General features: G+C 32.8%; 3 protein-coding genes across 4 annotated transcripts in view; 2 read left to right on the forward strand and 1 right to left on the reverse strand.

The window, feature by feature from the left end:
* The first annotated feature begins 213 nt into the window (after positions 1-213).
* On the forward strand, positions 214-9,289 carry Sec10 (Exocyst complex component Sec10). Its single transcript, XM_090112568.1, has 14 exons — positions 214-523; positions 606-737; positions 855-962; positions 1,253-1,450; positions 1,666-1,914; positions 2,163-2,380; positions 2,757-2,984; positions 3,440-3,599; positions 3,775-3,918; positions 4,387-4,475; positions 4,911-5,100; positions 5,374-5,530; positions 6,118-6,287; positions 9,116-9,289. Exons 1-14 carry the CDS (start codon positions 491-493, stop codon positions 9,209-9,211), a joined length of 2,172 nt encoding a protein of 723 aa, XP_089968694.1. The 5' UTR covers positions 214-490; the 3' UTR covers positions 9,212-9,289.
* A 400-nt stretch (positions 9,290-9,689) lies between these two features.
* pnt (ETS transcription factor pointed) overlaps positions 9,690-27,966 on the forward strand; it is a 132,632-nt gene continuing 114,355 nt past the window's right edge. For both annotated transcript variants that reach the window (XM_090112116.1, XM_090112118.1), the window contains exons 1-2: positions 9,690-9,861; positions 23,013-23,148. In XM_090112116.1, the coding sequence (XP_089968242.1) occupies positions 23,023-23,148 (126 nt within the window). In that variant the 5' untranslated portion in view covers positions 9,690-9,861; positions 23,013-23,022. The remainder of the gene's footprint in view (positions 9,862-23,012; positions 23,149-27,966) is intronic.
* Positions 19,716-20,840, reverse strand: LOC149900678 (ATP synthase subunit d, mitochondrial-like). The gene is made up of 3 exons (XM_090112112.1): positions 20,722-20,840; positions 20,365-20,583; positions 19,716-19,941 (listed from the first exon to the last, which is right to left on the reverse strand). The coding sequence occupies exons 1-3, from the start codon at positions 20,838-20,840 to the stop codon at positions 19,740-19,742; spliced, it is 540 nt and encodes a 179-aa protein (XP_089968238.1). The 3' UTR covers positions 19,716-19,739.

The raw sequence follows: 27,966 nt of genomic DNA on the forward strand, positions 1-27,966 counted from the left end.
TAATTGTCTTGTTAACTATTTCAATCCTATAACTAGAAATAAATTGTTGACGAACTGTATATTTAATAGGTACTTTATAAAAATTATTGTCAGTAAACCATTGCGTGAAAAGGATTACTGAGAAAAACTGTCGCTTGACGCTTGTCTTATTCCTCTGAGCGCTTGTCATTAAAATTTCAACTGTCAAATGTCAACAACTAAAAAAGTTCACTTGTATTTTAAGTTGTCAATTATTGGAAAATAAATACGTGTGTAAATCATATGTTTATTAATATTATAATATGTTACCAAATAAATCAAATCTTTTAGATATATTTTTATAAAAAATAAGAAACATACATGTTTAAATTAAATTAGTTACAAACTGTATAACGAGTAGATTCGGATGAAATAACTCATCTAGAAGTGGGAGGAGAGCCGAGAATTTAAATACATATATTATTCGTTGTTAATATTTGCATTGAAGTGTTTATTTTCTCCGACTGCCAAGATGATGAACCAATATATAAGAGAATTGGAGCAGGTAAGAAAAACAACCATTACTATTCGTATTGTGATTAAAGACTAACTAAAAATCATTGAAACATCGAACTTACCAATTTTAGGACCCATTTGATGCTGATGAGTTCGTGGAGAGAATGGTACGTCGAAGTATGCAAGAGTGTCGCTTACAGGATGATCAATTTGACCCAGAAATGATCCACGACATATTTACGCAAGCTATTCAAGACCTAAAGGTACTGTTTGAAATTACCCCATACATTTGAAAGTATTAACACAAATATTTTTTCTATATATAGGTAATATATAACAACATAGATATGTTACATAATAATAAATAATGACTATTATAGGTGTTACAAGAAAGGCAGGAAAGAAAATGTGCGAGATTGGAGCAAGCAGTACAAGAAGAGGAGAAGATCTATGTTGCTAAACTTGCTGAGATCATGGATCAGCATTCAGTGAGTATCTTATAATCTCAATAGTATCACATCTTCAATTAATAGTGGTACATCTTTGAATGTTTGGTCTGATATTATTTATCTTCTGATAGGTATTAATTATCTATCTTCTTCTAACTCAAGCATGGCTGACGCTGAATGGGTTGTTGGATGGAAAGTATTGAAGTATAAGTACAAATAAAACTGACAAATAGAAACCATGTGAACCCCCCATTATTATTATAAACAAAAAAAATATATATTATATAATAAGAGAGATCATCAAAATCTAACAATGCTTTTATTTTCAGCACTGTGTATCAGTTTTTAGTACACTAGACGAGCGAATGTCACGGTGTGGTGGTAGAGCCTTGGATGTTGGTGAGAAATTGGGTGCCGCAAGGGCTCCGAGAGCCAGGGCGGCCGCTGCAAGGGATCTGCTATCCCACTTGGCAAACTTCCTGAGCCCTGGACCAGTGCTTAGTGATCTGTTCAGTGATCCTAATAAGGTTATAATGACATTATTAAATGATGTATTATGCAATTCGAATTAATTACTCTGTCTATTTTTATTCTTTACTTTTATTTATCATGAATCTCTCAACTTGATAGTCGTAATTTTATTACATTGTGTTTGGTAAATTTATGTTATCTTACAGTAAATGTATATAAATAAATTTTAATTTTAATAAATTTTACCTTATAAATAATTCTTATGTTTTAGCTCAATGAAGCTGCAGATGTTATTCAAAAACTATACACTATTGCTCAAGAGTTGCCGCCTGATAAATTTGAAGTTGCCAGAAAGAAAATTGAAGCCAAGTATGATGAGATTGAGCGTAATCTTATTGAAGAGTTTGTCAAAGCTCAGAACCAAAGCAATATGGCTAAAATGAAGGATATTGCCAATATTATGACAAATTTCAAAGGATATTCGCAATGTGTGGATGCTTATATTGAGACAAGTCAAATGGTATGTGAAAATAATTTTATCAAGTTTAAAAATTTCCTTTAAAAAAAGTTTGCTATTACTTAAAACTGACTAATGCAATGTATAAACCAGAATTTATTGTTATTTTTTTAACCAATAAATTATTAAACTAATTATGTTTTTGCTTAAAATTGTAAGAATAATTTGTTATCATTAAAAATATGATGCTAATGGCATGTTACAAATTTATTAAAAAGTGCATAATAAAAACTCCTTCATCTTTTTTCTAGAATACTCTCCTGGGGAAAGATATATTTCTATCCGTACTGCCGCTTTGCAAGAAGAACTACAATATAATAAGCAATGTCTTTCCAAACCCTGACCAAGTCATGAGTAAATTTGTATTGAATATATTCCATTTGAAGCTGCAAAAGTACATACAAACAAAACTTGCTGATAAGAACGACATTGAAAAATATTTACGCAATTTGTATGACACTTACACAAGGTAACTTTTACGAAAAAGGAATAGTCTTTTCCCTTTATTACCTTATTTTGTACAAGTTTTTATTTACACAATTTGTCTATGGTTTTAAAATATCTGTCTTTCTTAAAATTTATAACAAATACATATAGTTAAAAAATGTTGTGTGGTTTTATGAAACCACGGTAAAAGTGAAACTTTCCGAACACTGCTTTATACCTGCTCGGCAGCCGACCGTCACGCGACGTGCGCTACAAAGACCAAAAAGTTTGAGACGATGTAATAAAAGTTTCACTTTAATTAGCAGAGGTTAACATACTATTGAAATTTGCAACTTTATAATTTAAAACTTAAATCTAAGATCACATCAATTGCATTAAAATTAAAATTGTTTATCCAGTACACAACGAGTATGCGACGAACTAGTGGCTGCTAATCTAGTATCGGCCGATGGTAATAGTGCAACTGGTGAATTGCGTAGAGAAGCCTTAATCAATGGTGCTATGGCCGGAGCCACTGAAGGCTATCCTGCTCTGGAGATACGGAGATTGAAAGCAGTACTCTCTAATACATTGAATGCGTATTATGCTGAGAAACAACATGTTAAGAAGCAGATTCAGGGAGGCGGGTGAGTAAAAGTTTGATATAGGTGAAGTTAATTTTGGTGATAATGTAGTTTTCTTGCTACCTGTGTGAACATTATTAATGCCAATAGGTGTTTAATGTTTGTTTTCTTTCTGATTTGAATGAAATTTTTAATAAAAATAGTAAAAAACGTCCTTTCACGCGAAAAGGGGCGGACGCCTGATCAACTCAGCTACCCGTGATCGCGCCAGAGCGATCGATTTTATTCTATTCTTTCATAAAACTGAAAGTCTATAGGACACACTCGCCCTGGATTGGCTTGAAGGGATGCGGATTCAAGTCCCGCCTAGTGATCGAGTTTTTTCTATTCTTTATAAATTTATATTTATAAAGCATTTGAATACTTACCATGTAAATTCGAAAACGTCCTTTTATTCAAATTTACAAAATATATATATAATAAATATTAATATTTATTTGCTCATTTCAACCTTTCAGTTTCCAAGAACTGCGTCGTGATTTACAAGCGGTGATCGGTACAAGGGCTAACATAAACATAGCGCAGATAGAGAACTATGGCGGCGAGACGTTCCTCAGTGAACAGCTTGTGCAAAAGATGTTGAATGATGCAAAAATATCCTTCTTGAGATGCAAAACTGTGAGTTTGTAACTCATCTGTCTGGACGATGTCCACTGTTAAATAAAAATTACCCTCTTAAAAAGCTATAATACAAAATTATTTGTACAATTTGTGTTTTAATGTTTAATTATATATGGTATAAATCTATAATTATATTCATGCAAATTATATATATACCACTTTTCCTATTCAGTTATGTACATCTACTGAATTGCCCGGGACCACGATAGCCTTATTGGAGGTGCTAATACAACACTTGCTTATTGAACATGTTGATTACGCATTGGATTTAGGTCTACAATCTATTCCGATTGGTGAGGGGAAATCATTGCCTCAGGTATGTGTTGTACAATGTATTGTCTTAGATTCGAAACAGTTTGATAGCCTATAAAATAAAGTATGAAAATATACGCTACAATGTGTCCGTATATTTTCATACTTTATTTTAAGTAACAGATTTTAAACAAAACATTACCAAAGAAAATCTTCTGATCCTTCTTTCTGTAATTATCCATCTCTTACCTTCGTCAAGTGTGTGAAGGATAAAGTTTTTCGCCAAAGATATATTGTTAGTTTTATTTTGTTAATCCATACTAATATTATAAATGCGAAAGTAACTCTGTCTGTCTGTCTGTTACTCAATCACGCCTAAACTACTGAACCAATTTGCATGAAATTTGGTATGGAGATATTTTGATACCCGAGAAAGGCATAGGCTACCTTTTATTGCGAAATATGTACCACGGGCGAAGCCGGGGCGGACCTCTAGTTGTTTATAATCTGTACTTCAATATTTTTATTTCAGATTTATTTCTTTGAAATAGTGAACCAAACGAATACAATTGTTAAAATGTTTGGGGAACATTTTCAAGAATCAGTGCTGCCATGCTTGAGGTAAATTTATTTATCGCGGCAATTTTACAATAACATTTCGGCATGTTAATTAACCTGGGTTACGTCATTACTCATTACATCTTCTTTCTTATATATAAAAATGAATCGCAAAATGTGTTGGTAAGCGCATAACTCGAGAACGGCTGAACCGATTTCGATAATTCTTTTTTTATTATATTCCTTGAAGTACGAGGATGGTTTATATGTAGAGAAAACGTAAATATGTACCACGGGCGAAGCCGGGGTGGACCGCTAGTATGTAATAAAATTTATATTATTGATTGATATTCAACTGTAATGTTTTCCATTCCATCATAAACAATTAATATCTATATTATTCTATAATTGTTAATATCTGCAATCATAATATTCCATAATAATATTTTCATTTATTAATCTGTATCTCTATCTTTTTTTTATCTGTATCTCCAATAGTTCAACAAGCAAACAAACTGAATGCATACAACGAAAGAACACTATCATGGAGCAGTTAGAAACTAAATTGGACGCCGGGTTGGAGCGAGCGATCGCTGCAATAGTAAGCTGGGTGAAGCTGTACTTGCAGACTGAACAAAAGAAAACTGACTTTAAACCTGAAGGAGATATTGACACTTTAGCTTCACCAGTGAGTCTATATTCCGAGTAAATAAATAGAAAAAATATTATAACGCTAGTAAGAAATATTTTTAGCATCGCATACGGAGCACAATTTAGTAGAGCTAAAACACATTTTGTCCCTTGTATTATTAAAATTATAATTAATGCTGATGAAATAATTACCTTTTACATACGCTTTATATTTATAAAATATTCATTAATTTCATTTTTTTTTTTGTAAAGCTTTTAAAACACTTACGATACGCTAGTTAATGTAAATATTGAATCTATTTCTGTTTAGGCCTGTACTGCGGTAGTGTCATACCTCAACACAGTGATGGACAAAATCCACGCTAACTTGGATGGAGACAACTTGAACGCAGTCATGTTGGAGCTAGCTGTGCGTCTGCATCGTGTTATATACGACCATTTGCAGAACTTCCAGTTTAATTCTGCAGGTATGGTTCTTTGTGAAATTTATTACTTAAAGGTAAAATTATGTCGCTTGCTTAGGTTAGAGGAAAATTCATTTCGCATGTGGGCAGTGGTTTGTCCCCCTCAGATGTAGATATTTTTACACACAACCTAGGTCTCGACACTGGGACCTTTCATTTTCGTTAAAAGCTCGCACTATTCCTAGGTCTAATGATATGCAATGTACGGGTCCTGTACTTTTCTTAATCCTGCCTTTGTTCCCTGTTCTTAGCTCATACCTTATCAGATTACATCCATCAGTTCGCCGGCAAGCGGCGGCAGCAGCCGCCCATCGTCTAGTCGATGCATTCCATGCTATGGTAACTTACTGCTGAGTCAATACCATACCTACTCCCGTCCGACTAGGGCCCTTCCGGCCTCCTCCACTCAAGCGACAGCCCAAGCCGAGGTTCGAGATCCCCGTGGCGGGGGACGCCCGCCCGCATGTCGCTACCAGGGTGAACCTTCAGTTCACCCCCGCGTCAAAATGTAGAAGCCCTTCTGGCTAACATTGAGAAACACCACAAAAAATAAACCATACCTACTAAACTGACACCGCACACATGTCCAGGTGCAATGATAGCGATATGCGACGTGAAGGAGTACCGCTCGGCGGCGTGCGGGCGCGGCCGCGCGGCCCCGGCGCCCGCGCACGCGCTGTTCGACGCGCTGCATGCGCTCTGCAACCTGCTGCTGGTCAAGCCGGAGAACTTGCATCAGGTGTGCGAGGGAGAGACGCTGGTGAGTGATTAATTAATACATTTTTGATAAAAATTAAAAAAAAATATTGGGGGGGGGGGGGGGGGATTATACGATCCAACTAAGAATACCTGAACGTTACTGATAATAAGATGTTGAATATCATTTGAGAAATACGATTTACTCAGTAATCATTTTTTAATTGCAATAGAAGTTTATTTAACATCAAATTTTAAATCCCTACAAACGTTAGTTAGCTTAACTTAGATTATAAATTATTTTAAATAAAAAACTTTAATATCACAATATGTCACTTAATCCGAGCTTTTCTCGTAATTCGTTCTTCAATAAACAATAAAAATTGTTACATTATAAATGAATCAATACGCATTTCAAGGAAACGTATTTTAGGATCATTTACATGGGCTTTATTATTTGGACATGTCTAAAGCTTTTGATCGAGTGCGTCACGACGTTTTTGTGCTATACGAGACACTGTGTTAAGTATTACCGCACTTACCTTGAAAATATGTTTTAGTCATAATAAAAACAAATAAACATATAATAGTATGCCAGAAAATTACATCTGCAGCGTATAAATAAGATAAGAGTGCCGCAAGGTTCTGCACTTGGACCACTACTATTTCGAATTTATAAAAATACGTTATTGAATAATAAGATTATTCGCTCACAATCCTTACTAATAAGGTGAAAATGTGATTGTTTGTTTCTCTTCCTTACGAAACTCAAAACAGAGCAATTTTATGCTATGATTTTTCTAAAAATAGGATTAAGTTCTACATTTTAGTTACAGATATACGCTTCTTTTTACTGGGGTGATACATCTCATTCCGACGTGAATTTTCCAACGCGGGTGAAGTCACATGTGCAAAACTAGTTTAGTAATTACACTCTTCTAGTTTGTTACAAAAGAACGAGTTGGATGCCTAAAATGTAGTCCAAATGAAATTAATGATTCGTAACATAATCGATACGTATAAAAGTATTTGATACAGCAATACAAGTGCTTACTGGCGTGTACAATTTTTCTGTCTTTGTGTTAATTTGATGCTTCAATTATTGCATTACAAGTATTTTCATAGAAAAATAAAACTTACAATGATTGTTTAATCACGATATCTTATAAATCAATTTGTTTATTTGCTGAATTTATATAATATCGTCTTTGCCAACGTAGACGCTTACTCAAATACCGTGACTATGAAATGTTAATAAAAAACATGTAAGTAAAATATTGTTCCGCATATCTAAACAAAATACGATACGGAATAAAATTATATTGATATCGAGTAAAGTACATTATAGTACTTATCGTTATGTATTTGACTTGCACTTGGATTTAACCATATAACAAAATATGTACATGTAAGACAACTAAAAAAATGATATAATACATAATTTTATGTATATGTCGATATAAGATTGTAAAATCTTTATGGTGGCGGCCTGAACCCTCATATTATTATGGTTGAGGTCTGTGTAACCATGTACCCTTTAGTGTAACATAATATTATATGCCATATGGATAGATGATGGAACATGGATGATACACATAAACAAAACAATACAGCAGTATGCCTTGGTACTGAAACTGAATAAAAATGCATTGCTCTATTTAAAAAAATATACAGAGAAAATATAATAAAACTAAAGAATGAGTCGAAATAGAAAACTATTCGTCTGGTCTTCATAAGATACTTGTCATATAGGAAGGAAATCGAAGGTTATTTAAGAAACTTTTTTTACTTAAAGATTTTTTTAAACACCACGCAAGTATGCGACAGCTCGTACTCAGTATACCACAGTTCCTGTGCTGCGAACGTTGCACAACCGGACGATACATCTGTCGCCTCCTATTTTAATATACCAACATAATGCCAAAGTATACCTGCGTAATATTTGATAATGAGATCGACTGAAATTCTACTTTTATCAAAACTACTTTTTCCACTGGAAGTATAGCCACCGATTACTAAATACTAAATATTTACTAATATATCTCTATCGCGATGAAACCCACATTCGACAAAACTGAATTGTAAAATCAACTATTCGTCACCGTGATTCACGGAGAACCCTCTGAAACCCTCTGATTTACATATTATGTAAGAGACGATTATCCACATTTCTATAAGTACACCTGACCAATTATTAGCCCAAGCTCTATGCTACAGATAATATTTCGGGCAACTTAATTTCTTACATATCTATTAGTAGGTATTTATGTATGAATATAAGTGTATGCAATTTGCACCAAAAAGAATATACGTAATTGCTTTTATGCGTCTAAAAATTAATCTTTTGGTTTGAAATTGTTACAAATAAAATGTTTACTCAAGGTCTTATAGAAGATTAATGTCAAGCCATTTATATGCTGATTGATACCAGATACCTCACCTTGCTTCCTTCTTTCTGCGACCTTGTACTCTATTTTGATATTAAATTATCATATCTTATGCCCATTTTTATTTGTTGGGCTTGCTATGAAATTGACTATGAAGTCTTTCTTCAAGCCAAGTGCAAATTAGTGGGTGTCATATATTATGATCATGTTTGTTATCAATCGCCATTGTAAATTCTATTTCCGTTGTGATGAGGAAAATTTTACAGATGTAGGTATTGTGTTGTTAATGAATATCTAAATGCTATAAATACGAATCTTTATTCACCAAAAATTGTAATTGTTGGTTTTGAATTCTGGTTGGGTTTTGTTTGATTCATTGAAGTTACATTGGGAAAACTTGACTTCGTCCATTTATCTATAATTAGGGGAAGTTCTAGATTTTCTTTCTTTTGATTTTAGATAGATATGTAACATAGTATGTAACTTGCAATTTATTTGTACGCAGGCGGAGTTGGATCATTCAATTCTGTTGAACTTCATACAACTGCGCGCCGACTACAAGAGCCACAAGCTGTCGAGCTTCCTCAAGGGACTCTCATAAACGAAATGATTTATTATTATTGTCTTTATTTAAGTTGAATTATATTTAAATGTTATTTATTAAAGTATTTACGTATAATTGTTTTTTTTATTTATTTTTACCTTTATTGTAAGTAATTAATAATTATAGAGTCTTATTGTAGAATAGAATTAAGTATATTATTTTTTATATGTATGTAATGCATAATGTATCTCGTTAATGTCCTAGTTTTTTTCATTGATAATTCAACTCGGTTAACAAATTTCAGCTATCATATTTCGCTAACGTTAAAACATGTACAGTGTAAGTGTGCACCGTGCAAGCAATTTGAACGACCGCGCTTCGCTAGCTATAATATGATGTTGTTACAATAGTGCCCCTTATCAGTGATATCTATACGACATAGCTTCACTACGTCCATTCATAAGTGCGCCCCTCCACGGCGGCGCTGAATGAACGCGCTGGTGTGCGTGCGACGCGGGCGCACCTAGGGCCGCGCGAGCCGCAGTGCCGACCGAGCCGGCTCGCAGCCCACTTGTGTACTCCGCGCCGCTCCCCGACACGCGCGATATACAGTGATATGCACACATGTTCAGTGTAACCTGCACTAATACTTCCACCTAGTGCTGTGATAAAATCGCTAATCTGGATACCCTAATTAAAATCGAGAGGTAAGCCGCGTTGGATGTGTTTATTTTCATTCGAACTCGACGCCTACGCGCGAGCCTGTCGCGATTTGAGCGACGAATTTACATGTTATAAGTTCATTCATTGGACGTTAGGGCCTATTTATATTATTATCGGAGTGCGTGTGATATGAATGGGTGATTAGGGAGGCTTATTGTAATGAGAGAGACGCGAGACGGGGCTCGATTCGCTGGGCGACGATACGAAACCGGGTTTGTGATCCGGGCGTTAGGTTGTATGGTCTTTTAATCGGTCGAGCGCGTTATCTAGGTGAGACCGGCTGCGTCCGTTCCATTTCAAGTGTTTTTATCCCGGGCTACCTGAGTCGAGCGATACTCGTCTTGCCACAAATCGATTCTCGCTAATATCATTACCCCTCGACTCGATCAGACCACACCTTACAATCGTTTGCGAATCCATTCGATAGCTTTTATCATAATGATATATGATCACTATTTATGAATAATTAATGTCATTTCAAGTTCGATTTTATAGGTGACGATAACAGGCTGCTCGATAAATCAATAGTTTAACAGTTGTGTTTACAAAGTAACTCTTAAACAAAGGTTGCAGTTATGAGCTGGACGTATAAATCAACTCTATCGTAAGAGCTGTGCTTGGCTTCACATTCTGCCAGGCACAAAGCTAAAGAAAACAATGACATCAGATAAAATATCTATATCAAGCAGATAAGCGTCCATAGATTAGAAGTAACATTAAAATTATGATTACGTTACAGTGTAGTCATACATTTTCATAATATTTTTGACTCAGAAATGGTCATAGAGATTCTTCGTTATCTGGATGGATATATTTTCGATCTCTTATCCCTTTCATACTTTAACTCTTTACTTATTCTTTACTCTTTCTTTCATTCATAATGACGAACCTAGAATCCTATTAAAATCTTATAAATGAAAAAAAAAATGAAAAAAGAAAGAGCAAAGCTCAGCTTAAGTTTTTATGAAATTGAAAATGCAGGATAGCATTGCTATTTTCTAATTTTATTTCTCAATGTAAATTTAAACAATGCAAAACGAATGATTAAAATGACGACCTAATATTATAATTTCTCGGAATATGACAAAATTTATCATGGAATAGATAGTAAATTTAACATTTATTTATTGTAATAAAACGAGTATTTTATAATTTTTACAAGTTTTACCTCATACATTACGTATATTGTATCATATCTTTAAATTAAATCTAATATGGTGACACTATCGCGTTATCAAAGTATTGCAAATATTGAATTACATATATTAAGGGAATTCCACTTTATGAGGTGATCAGCTCTAATCACAGTTTTTTTCATATATTTAAAGTAATTAAAAGCTGTATTAAATGTTACTAATTTTATGTATCAAGTAATATCCTATTTTTATAGATAAAGGACAAAATGTATAATATCTGGCGTTTAGCTTTTTGAGTACATTGAGTATAAGTGCTAAAAGTACCTAACTAGGAAAAAATTATACAAAAGTTATCTATACTTAATAGATAATAATATGTTCTCAAGATAATTATTATCTAAATAACAAATCACTGGTACTAACTAGAAATTACTTCATATTTAATTATTTAGTTACTATTCAGTATAGAATATTAATAAAATTAGTGTCAGTGATCTCCTACCAGTTTTCATTCATTTGTAGGTAGTTTCATGGTATAGAGTCAGGTCTATACCTACGTAAATTGAGCTTTTGCTACTTATCCGTATTTTTTTGGAAACATTAATTCTCCTAAATATGCAAGAATTGCCGATTTGCATATTCTTTCATCGCCATAAACAGTTTAATAGTTATTGATGCAATAAACTGCATGTGGAGGCGTCACAAAGGTTACATACTAGCTATTGAACCTTTTAGAAGGTAAAATTAGAAGTTTATATAAAAAAATCTAAAATTTTACACAAGGAAAGGATTTATGTAAAAGAAAAGTAGCGTAATGCGTATTTCACAATTTCCATTGTTTGTCATCACCAAAACCTGACGCCATTTAAAAGTTATGTTCAAATGATCAAATCTACACGATTAATAAAAATTAATATATTTCATTCATGATATTTTTTTGTATACTAAAGAAATGCCCTTCATAAATAATAAATAAATAAATAAATAAAAAATAATATATGTATATGTCATAAATAATATTCATACAAAATACCTTCCTACGTGTAATGATCATACATACCTTTTGGACATTTATCACTGAGAAATTAAGACTGAAAAGAGTAAAGAAACCTTATTTCTTTTATTTCTTAAGTTCGATGGAAACCACATCGCTCCGTCTTCAGTAGTCCTACTTTCTACAATGTAGAGTTAGTTCATTCATCACACGTATAAGCCAGCGCTATACTAATTCCAATTCATTCATATTTGATTGCGGTTTCCACGAAAGCCCTTTAAAGCTTATAAACTGTAACCCTTATTGCTTATGGTTATTTTTGTAGAACAAGTTTCGATTGCTTGAAACAATGTTAGCTTGTTCTTGCAACGGCTGCTTCTTGGTATCGGCTGAGCCGCATTAGTTGTGTTTCTACTTCTGGTTTATATTTGTGTGTGTAATTCGTTGTGTAATCGATTTTAATTTTCTTCAAATATACAAGTGAGAAAGTTGTGAAGTGGTGATGTAAAGAAATGGACTAGGATTATAACTCATAGCAAAAAGCTTGTTTAATGTATTTTATAACTTTACTTGTTTCGTTTTATATAACTGATGTGGAACCATTATTAACTTAATAGCGTAATAACACACATAAAATTAATTGATCTTACATTATTAGAAAAATACAAAGTTATCTACTATTTTAATTGAAACTAAGCCTATGAAATTGATGTACTCTACAAAATAGGAGAGCTTTTTTATGTAACACATCTGCAATCAGTCAATTAGGAGAGTTGTATTTTCCTAATTATATGATATGAATGATTAGATCAAAGATTACATTAACGATAATAACTATGCAATTAGGTAGAAAGAAACCTTTCAGAAGTTTCAAAATGTTTTTGATTCATTAAAGCCAAACATTCGGACACAGCTGTAGACTGTAGTTGATGTTGGTTAAATAATACATTACTAAAGTTGAATGGTATCTGAGCATTTCAATTTTACAACCACGCTACAAGGTTAAAAGTAGGTGTATCTATATATATTCCAGAAAATACCGTTTCCGATAAACAGGAAATATTTACATTGTCTAATTTTTAAGAAGGAAATGGGAAAAGACAGTAAAAGCTTTAGTACAAAATTTCGACAATGCCTACATGAGGAATAAACAATGAATATGACGTCTTGTTTTATATTAATTTCCACTGAAAAATATAATTAGTAAATAACTACTAATTAATACCTCAGAATATATCTAACAACAAAACATGTTGGGACTTTTTCAATTTAATTTATGAATATATTATAATACCTAAATATATACCTAGACTAGAAATTAAAATGAATCTTTGAAGTGTTGGCTCCACTACTTATAACCGAGAAAAATATATAAATTCAGGTTTTACATCAAAAGCAACCGATTTTTGAGCAATCCGAAATGTTCATAGCCTTTGATCAATATTTTTCAAAAGCCATAGAGAGCATTTCGCTATGTTTGTTATTATAGGAAAGAAAGCTTAAACCAATCCACTCCACGATCAGGTTTTCAATAGCACCGCTTATCATATTACCACAATATTACTGCGGTAATTCACGTTCGTAGAAACGCAGAAAAATCACAAAACGTTACGCAGTTCCATATTATCATGTTATCACACACACTGTTATCTGGATATCTGAAGGCTACGGGCTTATGTAAATTATGTATTCAAATTCAATTTTCTATGTCGCTAGTCAAGAGATAAATTATTTCAAGACTTATGTAGATTTTTGTAGGACACTTTTTAAGGTAGTTATTTAAATTCTGAATTCAATACATTCATAATCTATACTAATATTATAAAGCTGAAGAGTTTGTTTGTTTGTTTGTTTGAACGCGCTAATCTCGGGAACTACTGGTCCGATTTGAAAAATTCTTTCGGTGATAGATAGCCCATTTATCGAGGAAGGTTATCATCACGCTACGACCAAGATGAGTGGAGCCACGGGGGTGAAACCGCGCGGAACAGCCAGTAATTAATAAATTCCGTACATATCATTATCAAGCTAAACCTTCAAGATACAACAGAGTAATTTAGGCATAAAATAATTAACAAAAAACGCATCTAAAGAAATTAATATATAAATCACCTATGTATCAATATTATAAAATTTAAAGGACTTAAAGGAAAGTTTTTAGTTACTAGATCTTAAAATTTGTGTAGACAAAGACAATACACCAATGTCCATTTTTGTGAAGGCCCAAACGGCCCTTGCAATTTCGACTTCATGTTCTATCCAACAAACTTGCAGGTGGTCTGATTCCTCTGCCATCCATGACTAATTCTTGCAGATAACAAACGCCATATTTTGTTTCTTTCTATACAAAAGATGAGAATCACTATTTGAATTCTAAAAACAACGATAAATAACACCTGTAATGTTAATGTTCGCGATTTTACATACAAAAGACGCTAGTCACTCTTTCAATCAACGATAAAAGTCCCTTCTTGTACTCTACAGTTACTCTCTATAGTAGGTACCTATATTTAGTTATCTGCATGATATAGTAAATAATTATCGTTGTATCTTTGATAAAACTTCATATAATATTTTGTAAAGATGGATCTAATATTAATTGACTCTATGAAAATATAATAAAGTTGATAAATGAATTCCGAAATAAACATAATTCACATTCAAATCTCAACATGTTCTTTTATCTAAATTGATATCTAAGTATAATATAAACTTTAATATAATATTTGTGTATGTATGTACATATCTGGTCTTAATTTTAAAAACGGTATGTCTTAATAAATACTAAGATATATTTATAGCTAAACACCCAGTAATCTTATCGACACAATACAGCGCCCAAAACTGGCTTGATATTACAAAAAATTATGAATTGATAACACAGGAAATTTCCAGCAATTATTTACTTAAATCCGTTCATACATTTGAATAATTTGAAACATGCAAAATCGGTATTCAAATATCTACGCCGAAAGCGCTTGAAAAATCTGTCCATCAAACGCAGCTGAGGTTGGTGCTCTGTCGCTGCGGGGGTGGGAGGGGGTTATGGCAACAGATGCGCACACGCAGCCTCTATACGTGTCCGTGAGATTTAATAGCATGTGCGCTTGTGTGCGTGTAGGGCGCTCTACACCTTGCACGCAACGGGACCCGAGCAGGTAGAAATATAGCCTGCTGACATGTTTTTAAACGGATCCCTGCGAATATGAATTTTGGGAAGCATAAAACATTTCACGATGAGCAGTTATTTCGAGGAAACAATGAGAGGTTTCGTAAAATGCACGCGTGCGTGAGCATTTTGTGTAATCCTTCGTATATCTTTTGCGTCAATCTAACAGTATACATACATACAATTAATTAGAAAATAATACAAATAATACGTATGTGTAATAACTTATGACGTTAGGACTAATAAGTTGATTTGAGATTTCTAAACAATGTTTCTATTTGCATCCACTTAGGATTAAAATATCTAAATATCTAAAACTGCGTTTCTAGTTCACATTTGATTAGTCAGCTCCTCCTGTATTATAAAAGTTTACATTAACTTATAATATTTTGGACGCTTCCTCAGTGCTCTACGTTCTAATTTTGTGAGCGTTGGAATTTTTAATCACGAATATTTTTTGTATAGCACTCGACATAACAGATGTTCGTATTCGGGCGAAATCTTTATCTTGGGCATATAACTAAAGTTTGAAAACACATTTGTTTATTCGGCAAACATAAAAAATATTTACCCAACATCTTACCATCAACTCGCAACTGGGTATATTTTTAGAGTAACCTTGATCCAGGGCCTAAAAATAATCATTTGATTTCATTAATGTTGTTACTATAAAATCTGTAAATGTATTTTTATTTCTGTAACTTACCGCCAAAATAAAAAAAACACTAATTTTAATATGTAACCGCAAGTCTATCAATTATATTTATTCCGAGACAATAGAATGAAACAAAACTACCTATTATTTAATTAATTACTAGGACATTTTATCGTAGCATCAGACCATATACGTTTTATTTATGTATGCTTAAGTTTCTGCAGTCAATTTTATAAATATCTAACTGCATTCATCAAGTATGCCGAACTCATATCGCTCCATACAAAGCTGGCACAGTAACAATTCAGTCCAAGTACTAAATATAGTTCAAAATAAAACAACTGTCGCTTGCCCTTCATCCAGAGCAAATTTATAATGTAATTTTATACTTAATGCTTATAAAAATAGTGTCCATTTTAATTCGAACGATGTGGGCAGTGTAATTGGTAGATGTCGACGTCTGCGCGGGCGCACCAGAATTTTTAATTACGAATTAATTAGTAACGATCAACAGCACTACAGTTGCCTAACTTTTGGTTATATTCTAATTTCAAACTTTAACTCATACAAATATATTAAACACCATAACATACAAGCATGGGCAACAATTTACATGTTTTCTTATGTACAGAATTCAATTCCCAGAATAACAGTACATATTAAGTATTAACAATTTAGTAGATGTTATTTGTAAACATTGCACAAATATTACCATATTACAAATATACCAAGCTCTATTTATTGTTTCTTAGTTACATTGGTGGCCAGTGCAACCACGTGGTGATTTTATAGAAATTTTTCAATTTCTATAGCAGGACATGGTAGAGGTAGAAATAAACGCAAATAAACATACCTACCTGAAAAAAGAGATAACACAGATTATAAACATAAATAAATCATACAAGTAGGCTAACTTTTTATTAGATATCTTTTAAAACTGATAACTAATAGGTCATGTTTAATTTAAAAACAGTTATTGATAGCTTGATCTACATTAATTTTATCTAAAAGTACATTCGATCATAGTATTGGTAGACAGGATTATATTATATGTTTAAAAATAACCTACGTATAAAATACCTTTGCATAATATTATTACGTCGGCCCTGAGACGAGTTCGTCGACATGCTGATAATATGTTTATAACGACATAAGTATATCAATATCGGCGTCCGTACATTACTGAGTATTCTATGGAATTGTTTATCAGAGGGCAAGGTATAAGATCACAGCTTCTTTGAAAAACTTGCACAGATTTATTGTTAGACGTCAGGCTCTCATTTGAATAATTTAAACCTTTTTAAGATACATAGTACCCAGTAGGTACTTACCTTATGTTTGTCCGTATCGTCTTCGTTGCTTGCATTAGTCTTGTGATAGGCACTGATGAGAGAATGATGAGAGAATGTGAACACCTTTTAAACAAATTGGACAAAAGAGATTTAGCGTTGAGTACAGTTTACAGAAAACCGAATAAGGAGCCCGTTGACATTTTTATCTTTATTGACTACTCGTGTGTGTAAATTTATATCAGCTTTTCGATTCGAGGACCAAAAATCGAAGCAGAATTACATTATGTTCATTGAAATATCGACAACTTTTTCGTCCAGACTGAAAGCGCATCTAAACTTATCCAAATCTAATTGCTTATCGTCACAATAAAGACCTATCGCAATTTTCTCCACATAAATCTCAAAGATCAATTACCGCTGATCATTTCTATGACTCATTTGATCATTATATCACAAACATGAAGCTTAGAACGTTCATTAGGTATTTTATGACAAACTCATGATTCGTGTCTCACAACACTCCGTGAATAGTTATGCAGATGGTGCTCCTTAACGAAGGTCAATGTTTTTTAATCTCTATCGATTAACACCTTAAAGAATACTGAGCAGGCACGGAGAGCTTCAAAAGATAACCCACACATGTAAATAGCTCTGAGCGTTTATCGCTCAACATTCACCTCACGGCTTTATTATGCGTGGAAGAGAATGAATAGGCAGACGTATCATGGAGGTTGATTGTATGACAATTATAATGTTATTCATATGCTACTAGACTTGTAACGCCTTTGTTTTCTGGGATATTTTATTTCGTTTGCAGTAATTTCGAGTGGTAGAGTTTGATTTAGGTTTCAAGATCCAAATATGGTAAAATTGAATCCTATAGGATATGTATATATTCCTGCAGTGGTAACAAATATGGGCTGGTACAATGAGTTGAAAGTTATATAAACATGTAGTCAATTATAAAATTCTCCACATAATAAATAATTCGAACCTAGAAATAGCCTCGAATGTTCACGCATCAAACGTATGTAAACCAAAACAAAGTGTCACAAATGACCGGCGTTGGTGGACTCAGCTAATTTTTCAACTCGCACATTACTCATAGTTATGAATGGCTGAAGCGCGGGCCGCGGGCGGGGAGAGGCTAAATATAGACGTCTGCAACAGGTGGTCCTCACCCTTCCACCCACGCCCCAGAGAGAATATAGGCTCGGTACTATATGTACAAGAACTAAGCAAAGCAATGAATGGAACAAATGAATTCTCAGAAACAAAGAGTAAAGAATAACCAAAGATCTACCAACTAACTTATTTATTTGAAAACTTCACAGCTTACACCTATACCTGTAGAAACATCTAGAAACGATAAGTGAATACATAGGTATGAAGTATTTGTGCCACTTTTTATCGAAATATCAATTAAAATAAGAAAAAAGCTAACCTTGACGATCGAAAGTAATTCATTGAGCAATTAATATTTAAATTTCCTTTGTCATAAATAATCGTTTTAAACTTTCCAATTTACGTACGTAATTGCCTTTGATAAAGATAATGAATGAAAAGACGTAATGTCACCAATTGATGCTAACTGAAAAAAATACTAATATTTATTTTCAAGATAGGCAAAATATCGCTTGAAATATATTTCGTTTAATAAATCAAACTAAATTGTCCGCATAATATTTCAACTTTATGGAACTAATTTAACCACAAATAAGTATAAATTACAGCATTTGGATTCTATAAATCGCTTAAGCTTTCTATTTGCTTTTGTGGCACTTCTAACTTCCTACATTCTCAGATGCTAACGATAGAGCAAACTTTAAATAAACAAAACTGGACTATTGGATCTAGACTAGTGACTGTTTTGAATAAGTTAAACTTCCTACATTGTATAAAAAATTCAAGTAAGAAAACAATTTTCTTAATTTCTGACAAAATCTAACAATTTTAGATAAAACGTGCTTCGTCGTCATATTTGGGAATGCCGGTTGAAAATTAATGTTTCATGACCTGGATTATCCTCAGACAAATGACTACCTCCACTTCGCTCATATTGAATTCAAAATGCTGTAGTCACCAATTAATACAATTGTCACTAATGAAATAAAAGAGCTTCAAATTAGACATTCAGTTAGCATTTGGCTCTAAATAAATCCGGTAACACAATCCGATCATCAGTCACAATTTGCCACGCGCGACTTCTTGGCTGATGTCTCGGCTTCGACCCTGAACACTAAATATAGACTTGTGCAGCCCTTTTATGCACCCATAGACGATAATTCACTCGTTTGGACTCAATTCCACTGCATCGACCGTTTACTCTGGATTCTGCTGTCAAAGCACCGTTATTCCAAGAAGGGGACGTTTTACTTTTATTAGAAACGAAATTGAGAACTGATGTTTTTTTTAGAATAGTGTAATTAGATGAGATTAACTAATCAGTAAATAAGTATGAATGAAAAATTAAATAAACACCAAATTACAATCCCTATAAAATTGGTTGAACTCTTGGAATTAATATTTCTGGCGTTTTTTCTATAATCATTGTCAATTCTTTTTTAATAAAAAAAATCATATACCTAACGATTGGTTTATTCAATTTTGTTAACATCACTTTTTCGTCTGAGCTTCTTTCGCATCTATCTTAGCTTTTTTCTCTTCGTATCCCAGTTGACTTTCTTCATCGTGTGGCCAAAACGTCGGACGATTAACAGGATCTAAAGCCTCGTTCGGATATAAATCGTAAAACATTTCCATTGTCATATCTTCGAATTTAGGTAGACTCTTAATCTTCTCTAGTTCTTTAGTTGCTCTGTAATTGAAAATATTTGGTATAATATTTAATAAATTCTTCTTAAAATTTTCGTCTTAGTCTTCTCCTTGCTAATTATTAGTTTATTTATCAAACGACTTTAAATATCAACTTTAATCACACTCTCTAAGTAAGAGCAACATTGTATGCTTCGTTATTTGGACAGAAAATAAGTTAACCCATCTCATTTGCAGCAGAGAGAACAGAAATACTTACACGGAATGCTTTTATTTATTCTTGAATGCAATGCGAATCAAATCATCTTTCTTAACGAGCTAAAATATCTTCAAACTATTTTCTGAACTGGTATTATATATATTATGGTATAACTGGTATTATATATATTGACGGGGACTTTATTGGTCACAAAATTCTAATAGATACAAATAAATTCTTGGTTAGATATATAATACATTTACTTACATTTCTATATCTTTTTGTGCATTATCACAATATGCTTTGATCTCCGGTTGTAATGCCTTCCACTGTTCATCAATAGTAGCTGATAATTTATCTTCAGGATACGGGACCTTAAAGCTTTCGTATTCTTTCTTAAACTTTTCTACCAGCCCAGTAACCGGCACCAATGCTTCATATTTCTTCCAATCTATTTTTGGTAGTTCAGGTGGGTTTGCTTGAACCCTGCAAGAAGTTTTAAAATATCAAAATAAATCGAAGAAGTTTTATTATAATACAATACGTTATAGCAATTTTATATCATGCAGAATTTTCACACAATAACACAGGTACATGTAAATGATACAAAAATAAACAACTAACCGTCGAAGATAATTATCAGATTTCGCCTTAAATGCCAAGAAATTCGTTCTTTGATTAGGAGGCACTAGTTTATCTAATTCCTTCCAATTAATTGTAGGTTTTGTAAATCTTTTCGCCATTATTTAAAAAAATTGCGCAATCAAGTTTTTGACTACTGATATTTTTAATGACATTGAAATTATTATCACAACCCAGTGACAATGATAAACGCTAAAATACACAGACAATGATGACGACAAAAAGGTTTAAGTACTTATTACAAATGAAGCTATAAATATTTACTCGTTGGATGGATCTGAAATCAAAGATATCTAAAATATCTTTGTAAAAGGGTATTTTACTAAAGAAATATCTGCTCAATATGTAAAATTACTAAAATGTTTAAGTACCATATTGTCCGAAATGCTTTCACTAATCAATTCAGTAATAAACATCGATTATCGACCATGCGATGCACAAGATGCAGATGATCAAATTAGCACGCGAAATTGCGTGCGAGCAAATTGCTGAAAATGATTTTGTAGGTCGGGAACCGTATGTCATCGACTTAGCATCTGCGTGTTAATGCCCCCAGAAGTAAAATCTTCTATTTCAACGATTAAGGCCCTGGAGCAACAAAAGGACCTTAACATTATTCAGAAGTTCTATGAAACGATTTGAAATGCAATCCCATTTTTAAGTGACTGAATTTACATATTAAAATCTCTGTTTTATATTCCAGTTAGCTCATTTTAAGAATCCGTTGATGCATTACTTTTAACTGAAAAAGATTTGATTGAGGATTTGACTATTGAGGCTCAAATATAATTTGATTTAAAGAGATATGAAAAATATAGAGTCGTAATATTATCATGCATATAAAACTCGTGCGAATATCGTTATGTAAAGATAACGTTTTATCTATTCTGATAAGATAGAAACAATCGGTCGGTATGATTTTTTTAGAGCTAAATTAAGATAAACGTATGTTTTTTTTTTCAAAATAGAATGTATAAGTAATACCTTCATAGATTATTTCTTTGCTCGCTATTCTATGTTTCTTATCGTTTGTCTATAACAATGTTTTAATGTATGAAAATATTCTACCCTAAAATATTACTTCTATTATACTACCCCAACATAATTTAGCTAATTAAAGAATCTTGCAAACGCATTAGGCGTTTCAAATGTATTAACCAACCAATCCGGAGGCAATTTGTGACAACAAATCTCCGCGATCATAATGAAGAACTTGCACCTAATTATGACCCTTGACTTCACCCTCTCTTACAAATGAGTGAACAAACGACACGCCGTTCCAATTACAAGGCATTATTACAGACGGTGTCAATGTAAGCATCGTTTCCGGCGGATATTGCCCGGAGCGACACGAGTTGGCTCACGCTGAATTCCTCCAGCGACATATTAACCATATCATTTTGGTTTCCCGAAACGGCCACTCCACTTTTCAAAGGACTATCCGCTCTATTTCTTGAATAGAATGAAAAACACGTGCTTTCGGGAACCGTTTCCGCCGGATCAACCCGTTAGCGTGAACGAATCTGAAACGCTTTGATGGGATATTAATGGAAACGATGAGTGACGTTATGGGGTTTGTGATATTAAATAAAAATGGAACGGTTTCGTACAATGCGTTTGAAATCGTAAGAAATAGTAAATACTATAGCAATTTCATTCCCAATGTTAATGGTGTAAGATAATTTAATTTTTCTCAGTATATTATGAGAAGAATGAAGTGAAGCGTAAGCGACGTTTCATATTTTCTTTGTCACAACGCAACAGCATAAAACGAGAACATCAACACAGCCAAGAATGGCATGTGACCGATCCTACCTGCGGTCAGCGAAGCCCTATTAGTATTGCCACTTGCCCCCAGTGATCACTGACCATAAAATTATATTGACGTTTATGTAAGTAGCGAGAGCCGAGATGCTTGACGTGGAACCGCTCTTATGTACAAAAAATAAGAAATGAAATAAACTTATAAGCTCTTGCTCGTCGCTAGCGATTTGAACAGCTTTTTTACTCAAAATACAAATCGTAAATTTTTCATTATATTTATCAATTCGGTATTGTATAAATCAACGGTATGATTATATAAACTTTCAACTAAATGAAACGTCGTTCTAATCTTATGTTCAAAAATACTTACAACATTTTAACAGCTACAAGTTCCAACTTATATCAGCTCTATATCAGCAACTTTTTTACAGCTATACAGCCTTCCAGCTCCTTTATTTCATTGTTTCAACTGCATAAATCACTAGCTACAACTCAAACACTAATTCCAGTCCCAGCACGATGAAGCTGGAGTGGGCAGAAAGCGACTCCGACTTCGGGCTCGACGACGCCGCGTTCTACGAAGCCCCCGCTATGACCGCGCCGCCGCCCCGCAAGCATGTCTCCTTTAGCTTGCGACTTGATCTGGTAAGTATACTGTATAAGTGTATAGTATGTTATAAGACATATTTTATAGCCAGTTTCATAGTTCAAATTGATTTTGCAAGTATGGTATGTTATGTGAAAAAATAACGAATCATGGTTAGATAGTAGTGGATGTGTTCTCTTTAGCGTCTGTTTCGTCAAAGAGTGTTAAATAGAATAAGGAATAATATCAATAAACGGCGAATCGGACAGATAAACAGTAATGCACTAATGCTTCAGCTGCACAAAGTGTAGTTCACAACAAAAGATACAAAACAAATCGTAAAAGCTTTCAGTGACGTAAAATGTAAAGTAATAGTTTGTTTGAATTATAATCTAAAACAATGAGACAAAGTACTTCAACGTAAGTTCGATGGATACATAGAAAATTTCATAACCAGATAACCCATTGAATATTTTTTCTTCACGCGCGATTATAGTACCAAATGAAAGCCTTAACGAGCATCAAAGCCAGAATAACAACATACTTTAGAAACTAATGAAAACACTCGAAGTAATAACCAGTACGGCTCAACAGGTTTCTGTTCATTGAAATAGAACCTTGATCTTGACTTACAAACGGCAGGAAATCCGATTATACGAGGAAAAGCTACATCCTTGCCAGCGGCTAGCCTAGACGATTCGAACACGCTCAACTAGTTTAGAAATTCCGTTGAAAATTGTCCAGTTAGTGTGATTTACTTTCCGTGGACATTTGCAACGGCTTCATCTAAAATTAATGTTACCGGTTTTACTCCTTCAATATACAAAATACTTAGACTAGTAGGTATAATTTGATACTCATTTCAAAATCTGACACGTCTTTTTACTTCGACGTATGTTGCTCATTTTATACAACGAAAATTAAAATTATTTTAACGTATTGTTGAAATTCTCGTACGTATATTATTTTCTGAGGCTGATTACTTAAAGCATTTAATATTTTTCTTCGTGCTTTGATACAGATGCATTTTCAGTTTGCCAATTGAAAGCTCTCTCCCTCGTAATAAAAATAATTGAAATTTAAACGGAAATGGTTTATTATCTTAATTCTTAATACTATTATAAAGGCGAAAGTTTGTATGGATGTATGGATGTATGGATGTTTGTTACTCTTTCACTTAAAAACTACTGAACCGATAACAATGAAATTTAGCACACATATAGAGGGTAACTTGGATTAACACATAGGATAGGTTTTATCCCGGAAATCCCACGGGAACGGGAAATATGCGGGTTTTCCTTTGAAAATGCGGGCGAAGCCGCGGGCGGAAATCTAGTAACTTTATAATAAACTTGCTTCATCTAATCCATGATATTAAACGAACAAGTAGCTTTATTATAACAAGCCCATTTAGTTCAGAAAAGGCGAATCAAGAAAGCAATGCGAGAGGATCACAAAAACTCGTCTATAAGACGGGTCCAATACTAGTACTAGTGTATAATTTGCCAAGACGTGTTCTGGATAGTACATGAATATTAAAAGAGTTTAAACTTTTTAATAAAGACGTATAAACTGTATAAACTAGTATCGGCCGCTTAATTTCGTTTCGAATAATAAAGAGCTTTCATATAAATTATAACTGCAAACTCAAACAGTTAGTAGGTTAATTTTGAGCTTAGTATATTATTAGGATGATTAGATAAAATGCTTCAACTTATACCTTAAGTTCTTAATATAGTAAAAGAGAGAGATATTATATTTTGATAGAGTTTAATTGCAAAGTACGCGCTTACGACTGACCATTAGCATGTCAAATAAAAAAGCCGACAATTAAACATATTCAGCTCATATTCGAAATTAAAAGCATGAGTATTCCATTCATAGTCCAATTTTGTGTTATTTCGTATTCAGTTTGGTCGCACGTAAGGGCTGGCTAGCACCGGATGCCGCGGTGGCAGGCGCGTCCAACGGAGCGTGATCAACCGTCCTTCTACTTTCATAGCAGTCATATTGTCAGGCTTTAATGTTCATAATTTGTATTTTTAAAATGATTGGGTAAACTGAATTTATGTTTAAATATAAATCCTTATAATATAAGATAATTTTGATTATCAGAGCTTTCTCGCGCTGTTGTAATTTAAATATTTAATCACATTTTTAAATAGTAGTGTATTTCAATATAAGAATATTGCTTTATTTACACGGAAAAGGTGTTATTAAGATATTGATGTAAATAATAAATCCATATTGGTATACCTAATTGCGCGTCAAATGAAGCGTTTCTTACCATCCCCAACAATCAATCACTGAGAAGTTTAAGTGTATCGAAAAAAGAGTTTCTATTTCAAAGCGTCCGCTTTTTATTTGTTTTGTTTTTATTTTAAATCTGTCCGTGACACTGACGTTAAGCTGCGCTAATGAGTTACGACATTAGCTTACTGCGACGAAGAGCTTATTGGATTTTTTACGAATGGGTTACCATTACTGTTGTAATTGTTTTCTGTGACGTAGGATAAATAATGTTTCGATCTTATTTTTAGTTTGTTATATTATTACATAACGATTTGAAATTTAACCGCTTCAATAGTAAATTTTACAAGCAAATCTAACCTATTTCCTTCTCATAGATAGGTACCATAAACTAAAGATATTTACGTTTCACTTTTTTTATGATGAATGATATTTAAATAAAGAATGAATGAATGCATTTGTTTCTTGAAGTTAATTTAAAGTCATCATATGAACACGTCATACACCCAAGGGTAAAATAAAGGGGCTGCCGACAGTTATGACGTTAACACCTTTATTCAAAGAGGTGTCGCCATAAAATACAACTTGACTTGATTTACATCGCTCCTCGAAGACAGAAAATGTACTGTATGGGCTCGAAAGGATTACATACTTCTTGCCATATGTAACTTAAATACTTATTCGTTTCCCACGGTTAATATTAAAATACTTGGTATTTGGGTTAAGTGTTAAACTTTTTTGATTAATAATATAATGTGGTTTTGTATAGGTTAACTATAGAAACATGAATAAAGGTAAATTTTAAACATAAGCCTACTGTGTAAACTTACGAATAAAATCACGTTAAGTACATATTTAATTAATCCTTAATATTGTTCTATCGATTACTTCTCGTATATATGTTTGTATCACAGATAATTTTTTTTTTTTTTGTTAATTGTACCCACATTGTACCTAACTACAGTTTTCGTATGAAATCGATGAACTATATGACATCATTTACATTACAATGCTGTTTAATGCATTTTATCATGGAGCTTCTAGTCAAATATTAATTGAAAGTGTTTTTTGGCGGAAGTGTAGTTAATTGCATATTATTATCAGTAATTTTCTTTAAATTCATATAAATGTACCTACGTTATACTAAATGCGTAGTCTACAAAATATCATAAAGAGAATGAATATTTCTAAATGCCTATTTATTATTCAACGTTTATCTTTTAAAGAAAAACTTTCGGCAATAGGTTGAATAGTTGGATACTTTTCAATTTTTCTATGAATGCTAAAAAACTCTGTCTTCAAATCGAAAATCGACATTGAACACATAATAAATAAGGTAAAACTTACATAAAGCGTTGTGTTTCATATTTCTGAAACTGTACTTGTATTGAGGAAAAATTATTCTATTTATTCTAGCGAGCGTAGCTCATTAGGACCTGCCACTTGATATCCGGCCCCTAATTAAAGGGATTTATCTAGCAGATAATATATCCGCTTGGAACATTATGACAAATATTGTGTAATTTTTCCAAGTGTATTTATATATTTTTTTATGATAACCGCTTCAATTTGAATAAATATTCCTAGAATTAGATTACTGACAAATGTATCTTGTGTTTTTTGTTTATGTAGCTGTAATTTTGATTAGATATTTTTTGATTAGATAATGCATTGCTTGTTACGAGTTATCTATATTTTATATTATTAAAGATAAAAGGTAAATGAGTCAGCAATTTTTATTTTCGTCTTGTGACGTTTATAATTTATAGGTATGTTTATTTTTTCACCGTGTTATAAATGGAAAAACACATGCAAAAATTCAAAACTACAGGACTATATTTGTTATAGTTTGGTAGAAAATACTTATAGTATTCCTATTTTTGTCCACAATGAAGTTGCTCTATACTTTTTTTCATTAAGTTAGTACCTTTAGATTTCATACAGAAAATAATATTTCTTTAACCCAAAACTTAATAAATAAAAAGTTTAATACTGCTTCTTAAAAAGATTAAACATGAAAGTCCTGAAACTACGCTGTCGAATGTAAAGGAAAATGCATTATAATCACGGGATTAAGTGGTCTCCATATATCATTCTGTTTAAAAGTTCCTGTGATAAATAGAGACAAGATCGAGGAGTCACATGTGATCAACATAACTAAATTAAACCGGCGACAAATTGACAATCAACCAACTAATATATCAGGATAAACTGAATTTATTTGTAGCTTTTTATGAACTGTAGGTACAAAAACGTTTTAGAACGTGTGTTTGGTTAAATAAAAAAAATATTTACAGTTCTTTTTTATACTTCCCTCCTTAAAAAAATCCCATGATATTATTTTATAATAATGCAAAAGTGATGATCTGTAAACTGTATTATGCAAAATTTCGCTGCAATGCGCTACAAATATACTTGGATATTACTATCAAATCAGAACCAAATTAAAAATTGCACTAATTGAGATATATAATTATTCCAAAACTTAAAGAGTTCATGACAATTACCAAATATTGCATCCATGAGAAATAGCATTAATCAACGTCTCTCATCCGTGGCATTGCCAACATCCATCAATGAAGAAAGCAAGGAAGAGGAAGGGTCGAAACTGAATAGTTTATCCATCA

Source organism: Colias eurytheme, chromosome 18 (genome assembly GCF_061535395.1).
Source record: "Colias eurytheme isolate Ceu_HAF_F1 chromosome 18, ilColEury1 Martin Lab GWU primary, whole genome shotgun sequence".
Taxonomy (NCBI): domain Eukaryota; kingdom Metazoa; phylum Arthropoda; class Insecta; order Lepidoptera; family Pieridae; genus Colias; species Colias eurytheme.